The 19,558-nt window shown below is 41.8% G+C and overlaps 1 protein-coding gene across 34 annotated transcripts in view; it reads left to right on the top strand.

Moving 5' to 3' along the window:
• The window catches only part of TACC2 (transforming acidic coiled-coil containing protein 2), a 218,333-nt gene that overhangs the window by 19,539 nt on the left and 179,236 nt on the right, over positions 1 to 19,558 (top strand). For 22 of the 34 annotated variants that reach the window (XM_065552305.1, XM_065552302.1, XM_065552289.1 and 19 more), the window contains exons 1-4: positions 966 to 4,029; positions 5,825 to 5,896; positions 7,996 to 8,078; positions 9,394 to 9,453. In XM_065552305.1, coding sequence (XP_065408377.1) covers positions 8,046 to 8,078; positions 9,394 to 9,453 — 93 coding nt within the window. In that variant the 5' untranslated portion in view covers positions 966 to 4,029; positions 5,825 to 5,896; positions 7,996 to 8,045. Of the gene's footprint in view, positions 1 to 965; positions 4,030 to 5,824; positions 5,897 to 7,995; positions 8,079 to 9,393; positions 9,454 to 17,003; positions 17,165 to 19,558 lie in introns of those variants that run through there. The other 12 variants (XM_065552306.1, XM_065552304.1, XM_065552290.1 and 9 more) reach the window with 5 other exon arrangements.

Genomic DNA, 19,558 nt, shown 5'->3' with positions numbered 1-19,558 from the left:
GAGCTAAAGTCCCATTGGAAATCACTTGGGTGCTTTTGAAAATTTTACCCCATGTCAAAATCTAATAATATAATCCATTTGATTCTCCAGTTTAATCAGTGATCTCAGTAAATCATGGTAGCATATTCACAGCCCACGCTTTGAAATCAAAACAGACGGGAGCAGAATCATAATTAGAAGGTTCCTTAAGTCTGAGCAAGTACTCTGGAAATTCAATAAACAAGCTGGAAACAAACTTAAGTTATGGAGTCACAATATTCAGGAAAAAAAGAACTTCACAGCACACAAGGCAAATGTAAAAACAGAGATACACAGACTTACATGCATCAGGGAAACGTCATTCATAGATTTTAACATCAAATAGAACCATTATGATCATGTAGTCGTATCTCTTGCAGAAGTATAAGCATATTATGACAATATAATTATTTATCAACAAAAACAGCAACCTTATCAAAAAACAATGCCAAGTTTGACAAGACCTATTTTTTATAAAACAGCATTGATTGGCATTAATTTGCTACTGTTCTTTAATTCTCTGCAAAATGCATTGCATATCTGTCTTTCCATGATTTTGCCCAGGACTGATTTGATTCAGCCTATAACTTTCCAATGATTCAGAGTGCTCCTCAGCCAACTGTTTTTTAATATCCTTGTGCGCAAATTATCAGGTCTTGCAGATTTAAATTGCTTAACTTTAATAGTTGCTGTTTAACCTCCTTCCTAGTTCCTGAGGGAAGATGACATGATTGATTCATGTCAATAGAGTAAGTGTCTAAGGAAATCTGAAGGAGAATAATAGCTGTATTATTACTGTAAGATACTGTAGGGTATAAAATCAACATTGCTAGATGTAGTACTTGTACCATTAAAGTACAATGTTGTAATTTTTAAATAAGGTATTACCCTCCCCAATCTGGCATCAGGGCTGGCTTTGGCAGTCCGGGTGGCAGTCCGAGCGGCTCTTTTTTTTTTTTTTTGGCTTGGGGAGGCAAAAATGATAGAACTGGCCCTGTCTGGCATGACCACATAATAGGTTTTCTGTTGCTGTGGTCAACGCCAGACAATGGGTCCCCTAAAGTTGACGGAAATAGGGCCCTAGATCTGGAGGACCTGGAAATGTAAAGGAAAATCTTAGGTTTTTTCTTTAAAAATAATAATAATAATGATAATATCTTTAGTCCTATAGCACCAGGATGGTAAAGTAAGTTTTGAAGTAGAATGAATCAGACAAATGTGGGATGTATCCCCAAATTATCCTCTCACAAACACTCCCCCAAATCCTCTGTCTCTGTGCATAGTGGTGTAGCCATGGTGGACAAATACTGGTTGCAGTCCATGCGGAAGGGGCAGCAAAAGGCTTCCCCCCTGAAAAGCCAACTCTGGTTGTGGTTGCTAAGCAACAGTATAATTCTGCCGTTTTCACAGTGGATCCAGCTGCCAAAGTTGCTAAGCAACATCAATTGGCATCAATGTGTGCACTTTGGGAATAATCCTGTAATATCCATTATAGGAAGAGAGCTTTATGGGATTTCTCCTAGATCTTAGCCTGGCTCTTGCTAGTTGTTGTGTGACAGGAAATTAGGGCTGGTAACAACTTTAGGGTGATGCTTGTTGTAGGCCTTCAAGATATTATTATGATACAGAAAGCAAACAGACTGGTTCTGCAGTGGTTACAGTAAGAGTATACAATGCAGAAATTATATCTCTTCTGAACACACCCTTCTTCTGTGTCATACCTCTGAGTGTAGCAGATGCATAACTTTATGCTCTGTATTTCCACAGAGTCCTGTAATTTAATCCATTTATCTCACAGTACCAGGCAGTGTGACATTAAGGAAAAAATGTATCCCATCTTCCTTTGACAGTATTTGGATTTTAAAGTAAAATGACCCTGAGCTAATGCTTTCCCATATAGATTTTAGCCAGTGAATATTCTGCTCCTCTAAAAGTCACAATACATGAGTAGCCTATGGACCTTTAAGTCTACAAAGGACTTATTCAGGTCACCTCTTACAAATATGTAGAATACACTAAATGATATGTAGTTTTTGTGCCTCATTGGCAGCTTCCCCAAAACTATGTTGTTTACCCTCTTGATGTCCTCAAATACATTGAGAGCTGTTTTGGAGTAGGTCCAAGGGTTAGGGGGTGTGGCTGATGTGTCTTAGCGCATAGCCACCTGATCCCATATGCCACTCCATCCACCTTTCGGATTACTCATGCTTCTGGCAGTAGTAAACTGCTGTGTAGGTGCTGTGCAAATATTTGCAGTTTGGCCAGACAAAGGAATTCTGCTTTGCACATGTTCTAATAGCAAATGTAAAGAGGGCCTGAATCATGAACAACTACAAAAGGTTAATTTCCATCTTCCCCCTCCCCTGCTCCCATAGTTTGTGCCGAACAAGTTATATTCTGCAAGGCGCCTTCCCCAATTTCAGATAGTTGGGTTTACCCACATTGATATGATAGATGGAATAGTGCCATGTACTGGCCTGGTGTGTGTGCATGTGTATGAGTGAATGATGCTGCCTTTTCATGATTGGCAAAGAGAAAGGATATGGTACCTGCCTACTACTAGTGCTAGCTATAGGTGTTTTCCTAAGCTCCAGTAAGAGGCCTTTGGTTTTACAGGTGAAGAGAAAGAGCTCGTTTATGGCAACCCATCCTGAGCTCCCTGTGAGCTGTGGCGCAGAATCCCCATGGCACTATGTGCTACAGAACCACCACTAACTCCACCCTGGGCATGCCAGGGTTTGCAAAAGAGAGTAGGGAACATAGTCACTTATGCCTGCACCAGGGAATTCTCCTCTGGTCAGTAGCCATGCACCAGCGTATAGTGGATAGAGTTGGGGACAGAATCGCTTCCAGTATATTGTTAACAAAAATGGTACAGAAGCAATGAAATTCATTTAGGCCTTGATCCTGCAAATACTTTGTTCAGTCAGACTGCTCATACGCATAACGTTATTAAATTGCATATTTGAAGAACCAGGGTCATTTGCAAAATCCTCTGAGATGAATTCAGTTGTGAGTGTAGGAAAAAGAGCATTTTTTGATAGCTACCCAATGAAAGTCCTGCCACTTGTTCTTCTTTAGATACCATGCATTTAACAGTGCAAAAATTAGTACAGTAGTGCAATCCCTCAAAATGCAATAAATGACAGTTTGTCGTGTCATGTGGTACCAGCAAGAGCCACTACTCTGTGTGGAAGCATGTTAATCACTTGCAGTTCTAACTAATGAGAAATTCATTGGCTGTTGCTGTCAGCTGCCTTTGTGAACACCCTTTTTGTGTGCACTTCCTGGAACTGACAGCAAGCAGTAATAATAGCAATTAGCTCACACCATAAACCGGTCCTTCTTGCACCATTACATTTCAAAGAGTTTTTGTTATAGGCCTCCACCTTTCAAGATGATTCATTGGAAAATTACTCCAACATACAGCCTGTGCCAGAACACCTACCTTTGGCAGTAAACACTTCTGGGAGTTTCTCTCAGCAGTGTCAGAAAATGAAAGACAAACTTAAAAAATACAAATAAGCAAAACAATGAAAATACTGATTTTTTTTCTATTAAAATAAACCACCACATGATTAATATTGATACAGTTTCACCTTGAGTAAATCTTCAATGTAAGGAGAAGTGCCAGTGTTATAGATGGAGAAGTACTATACGTTGTGATGAGGAGACAAACATTTTCTGAAATGGTATCTGTGTAATAGAATAGCATTTTTTTTATGAAATTGCAAATCCATAATGATCTCTCACTTGAACAGTACAGAGAGAGAGAGAGAGAGAAACTGGTTCTCTTCTGTGCCTGAGGTGGAGGCAGAGTTGTTTGTTCAACTGGTTATGTGTAAATTAAGGTGGGTGTGTCTGAAATAAGCCTACATTTCATGTGATTCTGAGTGGAAGAGGAGGTGGGGAAAGAGATGGAGGTTTGCGAGGTGCAGTCAAAAAGAATGGTTTAAAGACAACAGTCTGAAGTGTCAATAGTTCCAGAGCAACCAGACTTAATCCTGGAATGTAAGTGCAAAATAAAGTATTCTCTTTATTTAAGGGGACAAATGATTTTATTGTACACCAGAAAAGGGCTCGAAGGTTTACCAGGCCAGCTTTGTACTAGCAGCTACTTTTTGAAATGTGAAGTGTTAAAATACATTTCATTATTAAAATTATTTATTTAAAGTTGTTCCATGGTATTTAGGAATATAGAAAGGATACACTATATTTTAACTGAACTAATATTTAATGTATGGACTGAGGTTTGTTTTATTAGCAAGCTTTTAATATTCACTTGAAATAAAATAAATATGAAAATGTTTAGAAAGAACACTCAGTTTAAGACTAGAGTCGTGACTTGCATTGAGGAAATATTTTAGAACTGTATATGAACTCAGATATATGTAAACTAAACCCATTGGAATTGTATTTTAATTTGCAAAAATGTCTTAACTCAGCAATGTACACTTCACTTATTAATGTAGAACCTGTAGAGACTTTACTTTTACTCCTAATTTATGGCAGATTTATTTTAACTCCTGGATAAGGGATGATATCTGAGCTGAGAAGCCCAGACAGCTTTATATTACAAGAAAAGAAAAAAAAATATTTTACTGGGGATTAGTGATTAGAGTTTTCAGTACTTATATGACAGCTGCATTTTCATGTACCTTAATTGCTGTAAATTCTAATGTCCTGTAAGCAACACTGTATTATTTTGGTTGTAATAGTACCTTACAGTTTTAGTCTTCATTAGTAGTTGTGCTTAACAGTACTGAAGTGGTGTACACTTGCAGGATATTCTGAAACTGAGTGAATTTCACCTAAAAGAAATTTTAAACAACACTAACATGACACAAGAGGACCAAGGCAAGGGAAGAATTGAGCCCAAAACTCTGTTCTTGATGATCATTCGCAATGCTGAAGGGGGTGGGGAAGAGGAAATGACATGAAGGTCTCAGTTAAGGCCAATGGGCTAAATTCTGGTCTCAGGTGTGCACTTCTCCCACAGATGCTTGCTGTGCACATCCATCAGAGGGCAGAATTGGGAGCTTTAACTTTGAACTTCCCGGCTTTGTCATTTAGTATCACAATCTCAACATTATCTGAGTACAAGGCCAGCTGTTTTCCTGCCACAGAACAAACTGTGGGAACAGAAAAAGGTTTTGGTCAGTAGCGTGGAAACGTAATCAAAGTCTTCCCTTGGGGAATGAATTAAAATGTCCATAGTGTCTTGGAGTAGTTGTTTAAGCAGTTTGTTAAAACACTGTTATATGTATATATTTCAAAATATATTATATTTACCTGTTAGCCTGGGATGGCTTAATAGGACCTTGTTTCAGAGACTCATCCTGTGAGATTGGAGAGGCAAGGTGGGTGAGGTAATATCTTCTATTGGACCAATTTCTGTTGGTAAGATGGACAAGCTCTTCTTCAGCTCTGGGAAATGTACTCAGAGTGTCACAGCTAAATACAAGGTGGAACAGATTGTTTAGTATAAATTGTTAACACATATTTCAAGGGACCATTCAAGGTGAATTGGCCCATTAACACCTCTCTAGTCATTGGGGGGGGGGAGGGGGTGGATTAGTGAGTTATAGATTGTTGCAATAAACCATAAATTCAGTGTCTCTATGCTGTTCATGATTTTTAGTGTCTAGCAAAGTTATGAATTTAAGATCCCAGGTTCGTCTTTTGAAGGTGTTGTGCAGGTTTCCTTTGAAGATAAGGACAGAGAGGTCAGATAAAGAGTGATTGCTTTGTGAAAAGGGTTCATCCACAGGTGTTTTTTTGTCATGTTGTGGGGTTTCCATTTCAGATGCAGAGCCGGCCTTAGGCATACGCGGCTGCGTTGGGCACCTGAAAATTTGGGGCACCACCAGGACAGCAGGTAAGAGCAGTTCAGCTCTCACACATCCAGCGCTCTCTGCAGTCTCCTTAGGCAGGGGCCGTATTCACAGAACTGAATGTGCCGGTGCAGTGCATTCTGCGTGAGGGAGAGGGTATGGGGCTCTCTGTGGGGAGCTGTGAGGTGGGCCGGGCGGCTCGGTATCCTTTGCTGCCTCGTCCCTTCCCCTAGGCTGCGAGCCCGAGCTGCCACAGCGTCTGCTGCGTACAAAGCTCGGTGTGTGTCAGCAATGGAGGGTCCACGGGTGGGGGTGGTGGCTGTGCCCCAAGTCGGGCATAGGGGCACCAGTTTAATAATACTGCGTAGGGCCCCATAAATCCTAAAAAAAAAGAACAGGAGTACTTTTGGCACCTTAGAGACTAACAAATTTATTAGAGCATAAGCTTTCGTGGACTACAGCCCACTTCTTCGGATGGCTGTAGTCCACGAAAGCTTATGCTCTAATAAATTTGTTAGTCTCTAAGGTGCCACAAGTACTCCTGTTCTTTTTGCGGATACAGACTAACATGGCTGCTACTCTGAAATAAATCCTAAGGACGGCCCTGTTCAGATGGCAAAATTATGAGATTGAACATCCTCAACTCTCGTTGATTTTAATGGGAGTCGAGAGCATTCACCACTCTATGATGAACCACTTTATCTCTTGGGAGAACCCATCCTGAAATTTGGTATGATCTTTGAGCCAGATCCTGCTCCCTTTGAAACCAGTGGGAGTTTTGACAGTAACTTCAACAGGAAAAAGCTAGGACTTCTATTATTCTTTAAGGATATGTCTGCACAGCAAAGAAAAACCCATGGCTGGCTGACTTGGGCTCGCGGGGTGGTGGAGCTGTTTCCTTGCTGTGTAGACTTTAAGACTCAGGACGGAGCCTAAGCTCTGGGACGATCGCACCTCACAGGGTTTTAGAGCTCGGACTCCAGCTTGAGTCCGGAAATCTACACAGCAATTAAACAGCCCTGAATTCTGAGCCCCATGAGTCTAATCCTGTTGAGGCCAGCTGCGGGCTTTTCTTTGCTGTGTAGACATATCCTAAGGGCTTAATCCTGTGCTCATGGAGCAGGTTCAGGCACAATACATAAGCACAGCACCAAATAACTTTAAAAACCCCTCCAATTTAAAAAAGTTAATATTCTATCATGGTAATAAAATACCCTAGAAGCTTATGGCATTTTATGGACTACTAGATCCTAATTTTTTTCTTACACCCACATAGTGCCATCAATTTTAGTTAGCTACTCTTGCTTTATTACGGAGCATGCGAGCAGATTTAGGCCAACAATCTGGAATTTCATCATAAGGCAAAAATAAAGAGAGTGGTGGAGAGTTCCTTAGAGAATATTAACACCTGCATTTTAAACTACTGGAAATGACACTCAGAACTATTGTACAGACTATGTTCAGACATCATGAGTCAATCTAATAGAGAGTTGATAAATTAGGAAAATGAGCTGGTAGTAACGCCTAAGTGGAGAACAATTCCATCCTTTTGTTTTATTTTTTTAATCTCGCTGTGTAGATTGGATGAACAAAGACCCAGTTCTGCACTTTACTCGGGGAAATAATCCATTGGGCTTAAATTCTGGATAAGACTGCATTTAGTGTTAAGGATGTGAAAACCAAATGTTTTTATCTAAAGCTCAATGGAAAAATAATACTTCTAATGTAGTAAATTGACATTTAGAATTCCAGACACCGTATGAATTCAGGGTAGTATAAGAAATTTTAAAAATTATTTGAATACAGTTAAAAGCAAAAAGTTTCAAATGAGCTATCCATCAGAACTAACTTTGGCAAAGAAAATCCCTTGCCACTCAGAGGATATACACAGTGCTTCTGGTAACTGAGAAACATAGCAACAAAATTGTATTTAGGGGAGAGTCTGCCAGCTTCACCAAAAACAATGTTGGAGAAGAGATCAGGGAGGAGCATCACAGAAGGAACCCTTTGAAAGCTATTTTCTCATGATGTTTGAGATGAAGATTGTTATGAGCCTTCATTTTAGGAGAAAGAAGGATGAGGAGGCAAAGTTTCAAATCACTTGATTATAAAATGAAGGTTTACAGTTTTTCATTTCTTTTAGTTATCTGGCTTAACCTAATTATTGTGTGATCCTGGATCTCTTGCATCACAATGGGGAATGAAAACAGCCGCACAGAAAATCAGGTGGGTGTGATGAAACTTTCCTTCCCCCTTGTCCTTACTGCCTATCTTACAGCAAGTCTTTTTAGAGAACTGCTCATTTTCCGATGTATTAAATTCTGCTCTGTTATACCCATGCAAGTCCAAGGAGTTTAATGAATGCAACTGAGGGCAGAATCTGGGCCTTAAACAGTAAAATGTTATATTAGTTTCCTCTTCTTTCAGGATAACCGTCTAGTTTACATGTGTTGATCCAGGCATTTATACCTTGCTCAGCACAAGAGTCCTCTAGTATTTAATTTTGGTGGAAGGTGATCTTGGATTATTTGTCTGATAAATTTACAGATGTGTTTATCCTTCAAACGTTTTATTTTTTAAATCACTGCAGTGAAAAGTACCTGTAATCTTTCCCTTTGCTAAATATGTCTAGTTACATTGGCTCTAACTCCAAGGGCTGCTAATAGTGAGTTGCAGATGCTTCAACACCTCTCAGGATTTGGCCCATTGATTACATGTGAGTAAAAGTTGTGATTGTTCGAAGAGCTGGAGATCACCGGAACACAACAGCTCTCTGGCCATGCCACATTTCTCCCTTATGCTGGGACTGGGAGTGAGATCGCATAGTGTTGATTACGTTGACTCTATGGGTACGTCTACACTTACCTCCAGGTCCGGCGGTAGGCAATCGATGTTCTGGGATCGATTTATCGTGTCTGGTTTAGACGCGATAAATCGATCCCGGATCGATCCCGGAAGTGCTCGCCGTCGACGCCGGTACTCCAGCTCGTTGAGGGGGAGCCTCCCTGCTGCGTCTGGACCCGCGGTAAGTTCGGACTAAGGTACTTCGAATTCAGCTACATTATTAACGGAGCTGAATTTGTGTACCTTAGTCCGAAGTGGGGGGTTAGTGGGGACCAGGCCTTTATGTCTACACTGCAATAAATGCCTGGCAGCTGGTCTAGGTCAGCTGACTTGGGCTCACAGGGCTCAGGCTGAAGGGCTATAAAACTGCAGTGTAGACGTTCAGGCTTGGGCTGGGAGCCTGGGCTCTGAGACCCTGCAAGCAGGGAGGGTCTCAGAGTCCAGCTCTAGCCCTACGCTGCAATTTTATAGCCCTGTAGCTACAAAAAAAAAAAAAAGGATACAAGCCCAAATTATTTTCCAGGTCTCAGTTAACACAAAATGCATTATTAGGCAGAGAAAATTACAAGTAATTAGAATGGAAGGAATCACTGAAATCTGCAAAGCATCCATTGAAAAGATTTGTTATGTTTTGCTTATCCAGTGATCCGAACTAACATGTTTCAGTTAATAAATGTTTAACTATATTTGTTTCTAGTCAGAAGTTGCTGGCACAAATAAAGTCATCCTCATACCACCCAACGAAGGAACACAGCAGGTATTAGACAATGAAATTAATTTGCATGGTTTGTGTTTCAACATTTTAGCATAAGTTGCGGCTGTTTGTTTGACATGCATGACCTTTTGGCTTTTTTTTTCTTGACGCTGACTGCAAATTTAATAAGCAGGCATGTATATGTTTTCAGCAGGTTGTCAAAAAAAAAATCAAAATCTGGTTTCTTTTAAATATGTGTTTAGTTGTTCAGTAACATTCTATGCTATTAGAGAAATGTCTGATGCTAATATGTTATTGCATGCCAGCTTTCCTTCCGGTTTTTTATTAATTAAGATGGAGAAATGAATTTTGTTGATGGAGCCCATACCAATTCACATGTGGTGTGTGTTGATATATTTATCAGGTAGCAACATCCCAAAATTCCAGCACTGAGCTGTGTCATGAACAAAATGTACAAGCATGGAATCAGAGATGGGAGACTATACACTAAATTTAGCACTGACTTAAAAGTTAGAAGGTCTGTTTATTAATTCTGAGCACCCAAGACTGTGCTAGGAGCTTCACAGAAAAGGAGTAAAAGACAGTCCTGCTCGAGAGAGTATACAATCTACATTCAAAAATCACACAGCAAGTGATGGTAATAAATAGAAAGTGAAGCAGAAAGTTCTAGATTTGGAACTGAACTTGGCATTTTTGAGATTTGAGTTGGCTCTGGCAGTGCATGAGTTCTCAGCGGCTGTGTGATTTTAACAACCCCCCATCCTCTGGTCATCCTAGAAACAGGGGAAAAGTTACTTTCAGAAAATTATTCTTGTTGGTGGCTTAGCACATTTGCTTTCACTGAGTTAGAAATACAGGGATTTTGAAGTCACATTTCCTTTGAAAAGCAACAGTTCGAATTAAGGGGAAATTGTGTTGTTAAATTCAAGGAGAGTTAGTGACAACAAAAGTTTTGGCCCAGATTGTGCAATTAAGGCCCAGCCCTTATTAGTGTTATGTTTACAACCTACACACAGAGAAGTTAGATAAAAACATAAAATACTCTTGCTGGAAGGTTGCAGCATAACACCACTTTATTTCTTAAAATTCAGAACAACAATCCACAAGGAAGGAAGGAGGGAGGGAGAGAGAGAGAGAGAGAACAGGCCTCTAGATAAAACAGAGGCATACCTCACCCCTCCAGACCTTTTGGCTGGCTGTAGACAGAGGGTATGTCTACACTGCAATTAAAAACCTGTGGCTGGCTCATGCCAGCTGGCTTGGGCTTGCGGGGTTTGGGCTAAAGCAGCCCCTTGGCCCAAGCCCCGGGAGCTCAAGTCAGCTGGCACAGGCCAGCCGCAGGGTTTTTAATTGCTGTGTAGCTATACCCTGACTGTTGTAGGTACAGATGGCATCCTTCCCTATAGAGTCCCCTAGCCTGCAAGTGTAACCCATGCCTGTTTGGTGTAGCACTAGAGATTGATGAGTTTTCTACAGCCTTGCTAAGAGAGACACGTCTTTTAGCTCATGCTGTAGATGCTCATGTGTTAAGCTCCAGAGATCCCAGGTTTGATCCCAGCCGCTGACCCCGGGGATCTGTCAGTGTTACACAAGCAGGACCAGGAAACCCTTCACACTTAAAGTGGTAGCTTGGGATTTTAACACAGTTTTCAGTACACTACAAGTAGCTGCTACTGCAGAGTCACCCTTTCCTAAGGGGAAAGCTGTGGAAGGCACAATGACTTCTGGTGCTCCAGGAGAGCCCAGTCACTGGGCTTCCCATTAGGCATTTAAAAACACAGCAACTGTCACTAGGGTTGCCAACTTTCTAATTGCACAAAACCAAACACCCTTGCCTTGCCCCGCCCCTTCTCTGCGGCCCGGCCCCCACTCATTCCCTACCTGTCCCTCTATCGCTCGCTCTCCCCCAACCTCACTCACTTTCACCAGGCTGAGGCAGGGGGTTGGAGTGAGGGAGGGGGTGAGAGCTGTGGCTGGGGGTGCAGGCTCTGGGGTGGGTTTGGGGTGTAGGAGGGGGCTCTGGGCTGGGGCTGAGGGGTTTTGAGTGGGGCAGGGGGTTGGGGTGCAGGAGGGGGTTGGGGTGCCGGCTCCGAGAGGGCGTTTGGGTGTAGAAGGGGGTTCCGACCTGGAGCAGGGGGTTGCGGTGCGAGGTCTGGGAAGGAGTTAGGGTGCGGGAGGAGGGTTCTGACCTAGGGCAGGGGGTTTAGGGTGCAGGCAGTGGTGAGCTGGAGCCGGTTCACACCGGTTCGCGCGAACCAGTTGTTAAATTTTGAAGCAGTTTTAGAACTGGTTGTTAACCTGCATCCCTGCAAGGGGGTGCTGCGGCTTTGATGGGCTCTGGACAGGAAGTGATGTAATTCCTCCTCCGGCTGCCGGGGGCGCTGTGGGAGCCATGTGGGCCGCCGCCTGGCTCTGGGCACAGGTCCTGTTGCTGCTGCTGCTCCCCCGACCCCTGGTCCTGGGGCTCCCGCTGCTTCCTGGTGGATCCCCGGCTGCTCTGCTGGGCCTGGGCTGCGTCCTGCTGCTCCGACTGCTCCAAGCTGCTCTCCCCGTGAGTACCCACCACCCTGCCCTCAGCCAGCCCCTGTCTCCAGCCAGCCCACACCCCCTGTTCACAGCCAGCCCCTGCCGTATCCCCTGCTCTGTCTCCAGCTAACCGCTGCCACACTCCCCTGCCCGAAGCCAGCCAGCCCCACACACCCCTGTCTCCAGCCAACTCCGCACCCCCTGCCCTGCCAGCCAGCCCCGCACCCCCTGCCTCCAGTTAGCCCTGTCCCACGCCCCTGTCTGCAGCCGGCCACTGGTGCCCTGCAGTTCCCAGGACAGTAACCCTGCACACCTGCTTCAGTGAGGGGGGCAGGGAGCAGCTGTGACCCACACATGTGCACACCACACCCCCAGGGAGTGACGGGGACCCACACATGTGAAACGGAGCTCATTTCTAATTCAGGCCCATCTTTTTAAAAAATAACTTTAGGTAGGGTTAACATACATCAGTATTTTCCCGGACATATCAGGCTTTTGGTTCTTAAATCACCGTCTGGGAGGACGTATTTTTTTAATTTAAATTTAAAAATTCTTCCCGAGAAAATACGGACGTATTTTTTATTGTTAAGTATGGCTTCCAATGACTCAATGCATTGCCACTTCCTATGGAGAAAGGTACAAAAAATACATACTGTGGCACATCCCTTAAATCAGAACTTTTTATAGGGAACCGGTTGTTAAGTTTTTGGCAAATCATCACTGGGTGCAGGCTCCAGCCGGGTGGCACTTACCTCAGGCGACTCCCGGTCGGCGGCACAGTGCGGCTAAGGCAGGCTCCCTGCCTGCCCTGGCTCCGCAGTGTCCCAGAAAGCGGTCGACATGTCCGGTCCCTACATGGTAGGACCAGGCAGCTCTGCGTGCTCCCCACGGCTGCAGGCACCGTGCCCGCAGTGCTCATTGGCCGCGGTTCCCGGACAATTGGAGCTGCGGAAGTGGTGCTTGGGGCAGGGGCAGCGTGCGGAGGTTTCCTGATCGCATCTGAGCCTAGGGGCACAGGGACATGCTGGCCACTTCCGGGACTGGCGCGGAGCCAGGGCAGGCAGGGAGCCTGCCTTAGCCGAAAAGGCCCGATTAGCTGTTTCCAGTTGAAAACCAAACGCCTGGCAAGCCTATATGAAGCCAGAGTTGCTGTTTTCTCTTGTCATCCTTAACACGAGGTCCAAGAAGCCCAGCATTTTCCAGAATTTCCAATGGGTGACAGACAGCTGCACAACAACCAAGTGACGTAGATCACATGGGCAGGTGTAAAATACAAAGCATTTACCAGAAATGTGAAAGCAGTTCTGTAGCTGTAACGCATTTGTCCCAAAGTGCACTTAAGCATCTGCTATATACATTCATGCAGGTCAGGGCTGAAGCACACTGGTGGGTTGTTGTGAAGAAGCTCACGTTGCCACTGCCTGTGCTGCACCTGTTCTGGGGATAAATAGTTCAGACTCCTCAGTAGCGCAGAAAGGTCATAAACACCAACGGTGCAAGTAATGCAACCTTTGGGTTCAGATTGCTTTTTCTGAAAGGAAAAAGAAATATGGTGTGTGATAGTGAGATGAAGACAGTGGCTAAGCACAGCATTTTTTAAATTATTTTTTACATGCGCAGTTAGAGATTTCTAACTTATTACTCAAAAGGAAGAAAATAACATGCTACTGTACGGTCATAAAATAAAAGTCTCTGAGCAGAATTTTAAATGGCTTTTGCTTTCTTGTTATCACGATTGCCTAAACTTTGTCCTGTTAGTGTCGATTATAAAATGGTAGGGAAAAACCTCCATGATAATTGTCACCTTCAGCAGGGAGGCTAAAGACTGAAAGGTTGTGAAAGCTGAATTACTTTACCCACAAGGTTACTTTTAAGACACATTGATATGAAGCTTCAGTTGTTGTTGTTGTTATTATTTATTATTTTTATTATTGTATTTACATTACATAGTGCCTATGAGCCCTAGTCAAGGATCAAGGCCATTGTACTTGGGCCACAGACAGAACAAAAAGATCCTTGCCCCCAGAAAGCTGCCACTGCCTTTGCAGTGTTGGTAGAGAACTCCTCGGGTTAGAGCTCTGTCAAGCAGCAACTTCTGTGTTCACTCAAGGCTTATCTTCATGGTGCGTTAGTGCACACCAGTGGGGGTTTGTTTTCTAGTGGGCACTAACTGGCCGTGTGGACCCTGCTGAGGTGCACTAAATGTTTCCCAATGTGCTTCTCCTTGCTCCAGAAGTTGTGACCTGGAGGCACTGACCACTTGCAGCAGCACTTTCTGCCACCCTCCCCGCAACCCTAATCTCCAAGTGGTGCAGAGAGGAGGCCTGGGTATGCGTGTTGGAGAATGAGCCCACCCTGCACTCACCCCGCATGTGGGGTGGGCCTGGCTCCCTACTCTGGGTGTTGCAAACTGGCCCATGGAGTTGCAGTGCTGCTCTGGTTTGGCCTGGTCGCAGGGTTGCAGTGCCCTGAGTAGGGAGCCGGACCCTTTCTGATGGGACAGGAGCTGTCACTGCTGGGTGAGTTCCTGGGCTTTCCCCCCATGCTGGGCTAGGATTAAGATTATGGTGCTGCGGCAGAGGATGCTGCTGCAGGAGTAGTAGTTCACCCATCGACACGGGAGGCTACACCTGCCACTGCTCCATTGGTTATTGCAATATCAAACAGCACAATAAAATCTCTTCTGAGGCACTGACAACACCAAAGAACTCAGTACTAAAAATATAATTTACCTGACAGAGATTGCAGTAAAGTAAAATGACCTTGCCAACAAGTATGGGACAAAAATGCAAATGATGGACCTGACCTTGCAAGGAGCTCTGCTCAAACAATTCTCTACCAGCCATTTTCACAAAGTGATTTCTAGGGCTGTCAAGTGATTAAAAAGATCAATTGCAATTAATTGTGCTGTTAAACAATAATAGAATACTGTTTATATAAATATTTTTGGATGTTTTCCACATTTTCAAATATATTGATTTCAATTACAACACAGAATACGAAGTGTACAGTGTTCACTTTATATTTATTTATTAGAAATATTTGCACTGTAAAATAAAAGAAATAGTATTTTTCAATTCACCTCATACAAGTACCATAGTGCAATCTCTATCGTGAACGCGCAATTTACAAATGTAGATTTTTTTTTTGTTACATGACTGCACTCAAAAATGAAACAATGTAAAACTTTAGGGCCTACAAGTCCACTCAGTCCTACTTTTTGTTCAGCCAATCACTAAGAGAAACAAGTTAGTTTACATTTATGGGAGATAATGCTGCCCGCTTCTTATTTACAATGTCATCTGAGAGTGAGAACAGATGTTCGAATGGCACTTTTGTAGCCGACATTGCAAGGTATTTATTTACCAGATATGCTACACATTCATAGGCCCCTTCATGCTTTGGCCCCCATTGCAGAGGACATGCTTCCATGCTGATGACACTCATTTAAAAAAAAAAGAGTTAATAAAATTTGTGATTGAACTCCTTGGGGGAGAATTGTATGTCTCCTGTTCTGTGTTTTACCCCCATTCTGACATATATTTCATGTGATAACAGTCTTGGATGTCCCAGTATGTCTTTTTAAGAATACTTTCACTGCACTTAACTCAAGATTTAAGAATCTGCAGTGCCTTTCAAAATCTGATCAGGATGGGATGTGGAGCATGCTTTCAGAAGTCTTAAATGAGCAACACTCCAATGCAGAAACTACAGGACCCGAACCACCAAAAAAAAAAAAAATCAACCTTCTGCTGGTGGCATTTGACTCAGGTGATGAAAATGAACATGCGTCGGTCCACTCTGCTCTGGATCATTATCGAGCAGAACCTATCATCAGCATGGACGCATGTCCTCTGGAATGGTGGTTGAAGCATGAATCTTTAGCGCGTCTGGCACGTAAATATCTTGCAACGCTGGCTACAACAGTGCTAGGTGAACACCTGTTCTCACTTTCAGGTGACATTGTAAACAAGAAGCGGGCAGCATTATCCCCTTCAAATGTAAACAAACTTGTTTGTCTGAGCGATTGGCTGAACAAAAAGTCAGACTGAGTGGACTTGTAGGCCCTAAAGTTTTACATTGTTTTGTTTTTGAGTGCAGTTATGTAACAAAAAAAATCTACAATTGTAAATTGCGCTTTCACGATAGAGATTGCACTATGGTACTTGTATGACGTGAATTGAAAAATACTATTCCTTTTGTTTGTCATTTTTACAGTGCAAATATTTGCAATACAAATAATATAAAGTGAGCACTGTACACTTTGTATTCTGTGTTGTAATTGAAATCAATATATTTAAAAATGTAGAAAAAATCCAAAATATTTAATAAATTTCAGTTGATATTCTATTGTTGAACAGTGCAATTAATCGTAATGAATTTTTTTAATTGCAATTAATTTTTGAGTTAATCATGTGAATTAACTATGGTTAATCAACAGCCCTAGTGATTTCCCATCCACATGATCGACACAACTATGTTACCAGAAATCTTTTTCAAGAATCAGTCTTGTAAACTCTTTTTCTGGCCAGTTTTATAGTGGAGATGGAACATTAATATATATACACACACACACACACACACACGTACGTATATAGGCACTCCTGTCTAATAGCTGTTAGGGTATTAGATTAGTGTTTCAGGCAAGTGGCAGTATCCCACTTTGTGTATTTGGATGCACTGTGAATAGCAGCCAGCTCTTTTCACAAGGACTCTGCTGCAGTTTTAAGAAATTGATTTAATTTGTAAGTATAACAAGAATACTGACGAGTGCTCTACTATTCTGAATTTTGGATGACAAACTTTCCACTACCCTTTTCTGCAATCAGTTCAGGGCAGTAAAATGAGCAGTGTACTGGCCGCAGAGTATCATGTACACATTTTTTTCACTTGATAATAGCCTGCTAAGTCACACATGTGCATACTATTTGGCTGAAAAGATGTGTGGCCTGCTGTCTTTAACGGTTAACATGTGTTACCCTCCCTATTTGGTCAGCTTGGCAGTTGTTTCTGAAATCTGATTCCTGACACCATGGGGATGACCTTTGGTCCACTTCCCAGCATTCACCTGCAGTCAGATTGTTCACCATAAGCTTCTTACAGAGGAAGTTGTTGACTTGGAGTGAATGAACTGATGATTCTAACAGACAAACTTTTAAACCAATCTAAGAAATAATTTGTAGTTCACGTTAGAAAAGAGCAATGGAAGATGTGCAGAAAATAAAAGGTAAGATCTGGTTTATTGATTAAGAACAAAGCTTTGTTCCATCTCTTTTTTCCCTTCCCAATAAACACAAGGAGCTATTAGAAATGGAAACTTAGTGTAATTCTTCAAAGGTTACTTTCAACTACAGTCAGAACTATGGCATGTTTCAACAACTCCATAAAAGGATGTGTGTTTAATGTAAGAATGTACCATAGGGGAAGATTTAAAAGAAAGCAACTTTGTTCAATCAAAGAAAAAAAAATAATGCCCACCCATCCCTTGTGTTTAAGTACAAATTTCTACTTTTAAAACAATCGTTTTAGTGGTGCCTTATCAAGAGCCTACTGATCTGTTGGGGAAACTGTCAGACCTCTTGGAATTTTGTAATACAATACCATGGCAGCAGCTAATGCTGTTGCTAGGGCTTTAAATCAGACTGGGAGATTCAATGAGTGTTCAGGGAACTATGTTGTGCATAGAATCCAATGTTGTATTAAAGCAACTTTCTGATTCAATAATGTTTGCCATAGCATAACAGTGGATTTTACTTGATCATTTAAATCTCTTGGATTCTAAAATCATTTTAATAATAGATTATTCTTGTAAATCGTTGGTCTCTTTAGCCCCTGATCAAACAGACTACACCAGAAGAAAACCATTATTGGGATACTGAAAGCTGATCATTGTACATTTGCCTTGTGCTTTCATAAAAGATCTGTCCTTTTGCAAGGATTAAACACAGTCCCTATTATATTTCCTTTTCCAGAAGAAATACTTTTACTCCCTTAAGAATAATACAGGCTTAAAGAAAAGTGCAGTATTGAGACATTTGCTGTTTCTTCTGATATTTGTATATCCTCAATTCAGTCTCTCTTAACTGTAACTTTTTTCTGATTTAATGGTTTAAAAACTATTTTAAAAATTGTCTCATCAATGATCATTGAATACAAATAAAGAAAATGTCATGCTCCACTGACTGGTTAAATGTTTCTGTGGAAATTTCAGTGTCAAATCACTTCAGAGACTTCAAGAGGTCAAACAAGTAGTAATCTTTAATTTCATATGTGTGCTTTCTTTTAATGTCAGCTCTCTAACTGTACATTTTGTGTAATGAGCTCTATTTATTCTTTTTTCACCATGTGAAAAAAGAATTGTGGTGGAATCCGAACCTGTAACTTTCTACCTTAAGTATGTATTGTGGGAAAAATCTAGTACAGCAATTTGTTTGCATATCTTTGTGATTGAATTCTGAACAAATTGACAAAACGGTTGAATTTTGTTTCTCTGCTGCTCAGCATAGACTCACAAGGTGCATATCGTTTTATGAGGGGAAAGTAACAGTGAACTAGAAATCTGTTAACACAAACCTCCTTTAAAATGCAATTCTTGATCACTTAAACCAAAAGGGGAGCATTACCTTTTAAAGACCTACACCTTGATTGTAATATTTTTTTCAGATCCTGAGATTGGGCCCTGTTAGATATTGAATATTAGATCTTGAAATTTTAGTTGCCTGGCTATGTGTTCTTGCCTAACTAGATGAGAAGTGTTTTTTATTTTCCTCAAAAAGAACAGGAGTACTTATGGCACCTTAGAGACTAACAAATTTATTTGAGCATAAGCTTAATTTTCCTGTCATTGATGAGGGTCCAGACACTTGCCAGTGTGGGAATGTGAGGGCAAGAATGAGATTTGCATTCAAACTGCTCAATACCATTGAGCCAATATATACATCTGCCAAAATCATTCTGTCCCCAAAGTGTTCTGGGAAGCAACAGATTTTCTAGAAAAATTGGATGTATGTGACAGTGCTATATGACACCATACAGGGTCTGGAAGAATCAGGTTGTGATGTTGCAAATGCATAACATGGATATCAACATTGTTTTTCGTCAGGAATATTTACTACTGGTATTACGTGTTTTGGTGATGATACTTTGATAATTTTGCTATCTGACATGCTGATGAGCAAGAATTTTTTTCAATGCCATAATCAGGTCCACCCTATTTATTAACTTCAGGTTAATCATGCTACTTTCAGGATTCATTGGCTTTGGGTAAATTTAGAGACCATAAGTTGTTTCTCTAGGAAACAGTTTTGATAAACGGCTTTGAATGTAGGAGACATCCCCCATTACCCTGTGGCATTGAAAGTGGGATGACTTCAGGTCAGTAGGACACAGAGGATTTGTAATTTGAAAGAGACCTGTGAGTTAAAGAGCTGAGCTTGTGAAAGAGATTAATTAGGAAGGAGGAGTAGATACCAGGACCACAGTGAGTTAATGCCTTAATTCGTCACTGCATTCCTCTCAGCCTCCCTGAGCCTGAAAGTGGGACATTCTGACAGAAAATGTGCTGAAAGCTACAGGTGGTTCATCTGCATAGACTGTTGGTATTCATGATTTGTAAGGTGAG

The sequence above is a fragment of the Chrysemys picta genome, chromosome 7 (genome assembly GCF_011386835.1).
Source record: "Chrysemys picta bellii isolate R12L10 chromosome 7, ASM1138683v2, whole genome shotgun sequence".
Classification (NCBI taxonomy): domain Eukaryota; kingdom Metazoa; phylum Chordata; order Testudines; family Emydidae; genus Chrysemys; species Chrysemys picta.
This window is presented reverse-complemented; position numbering and strand designations above follow the sequence as displayed.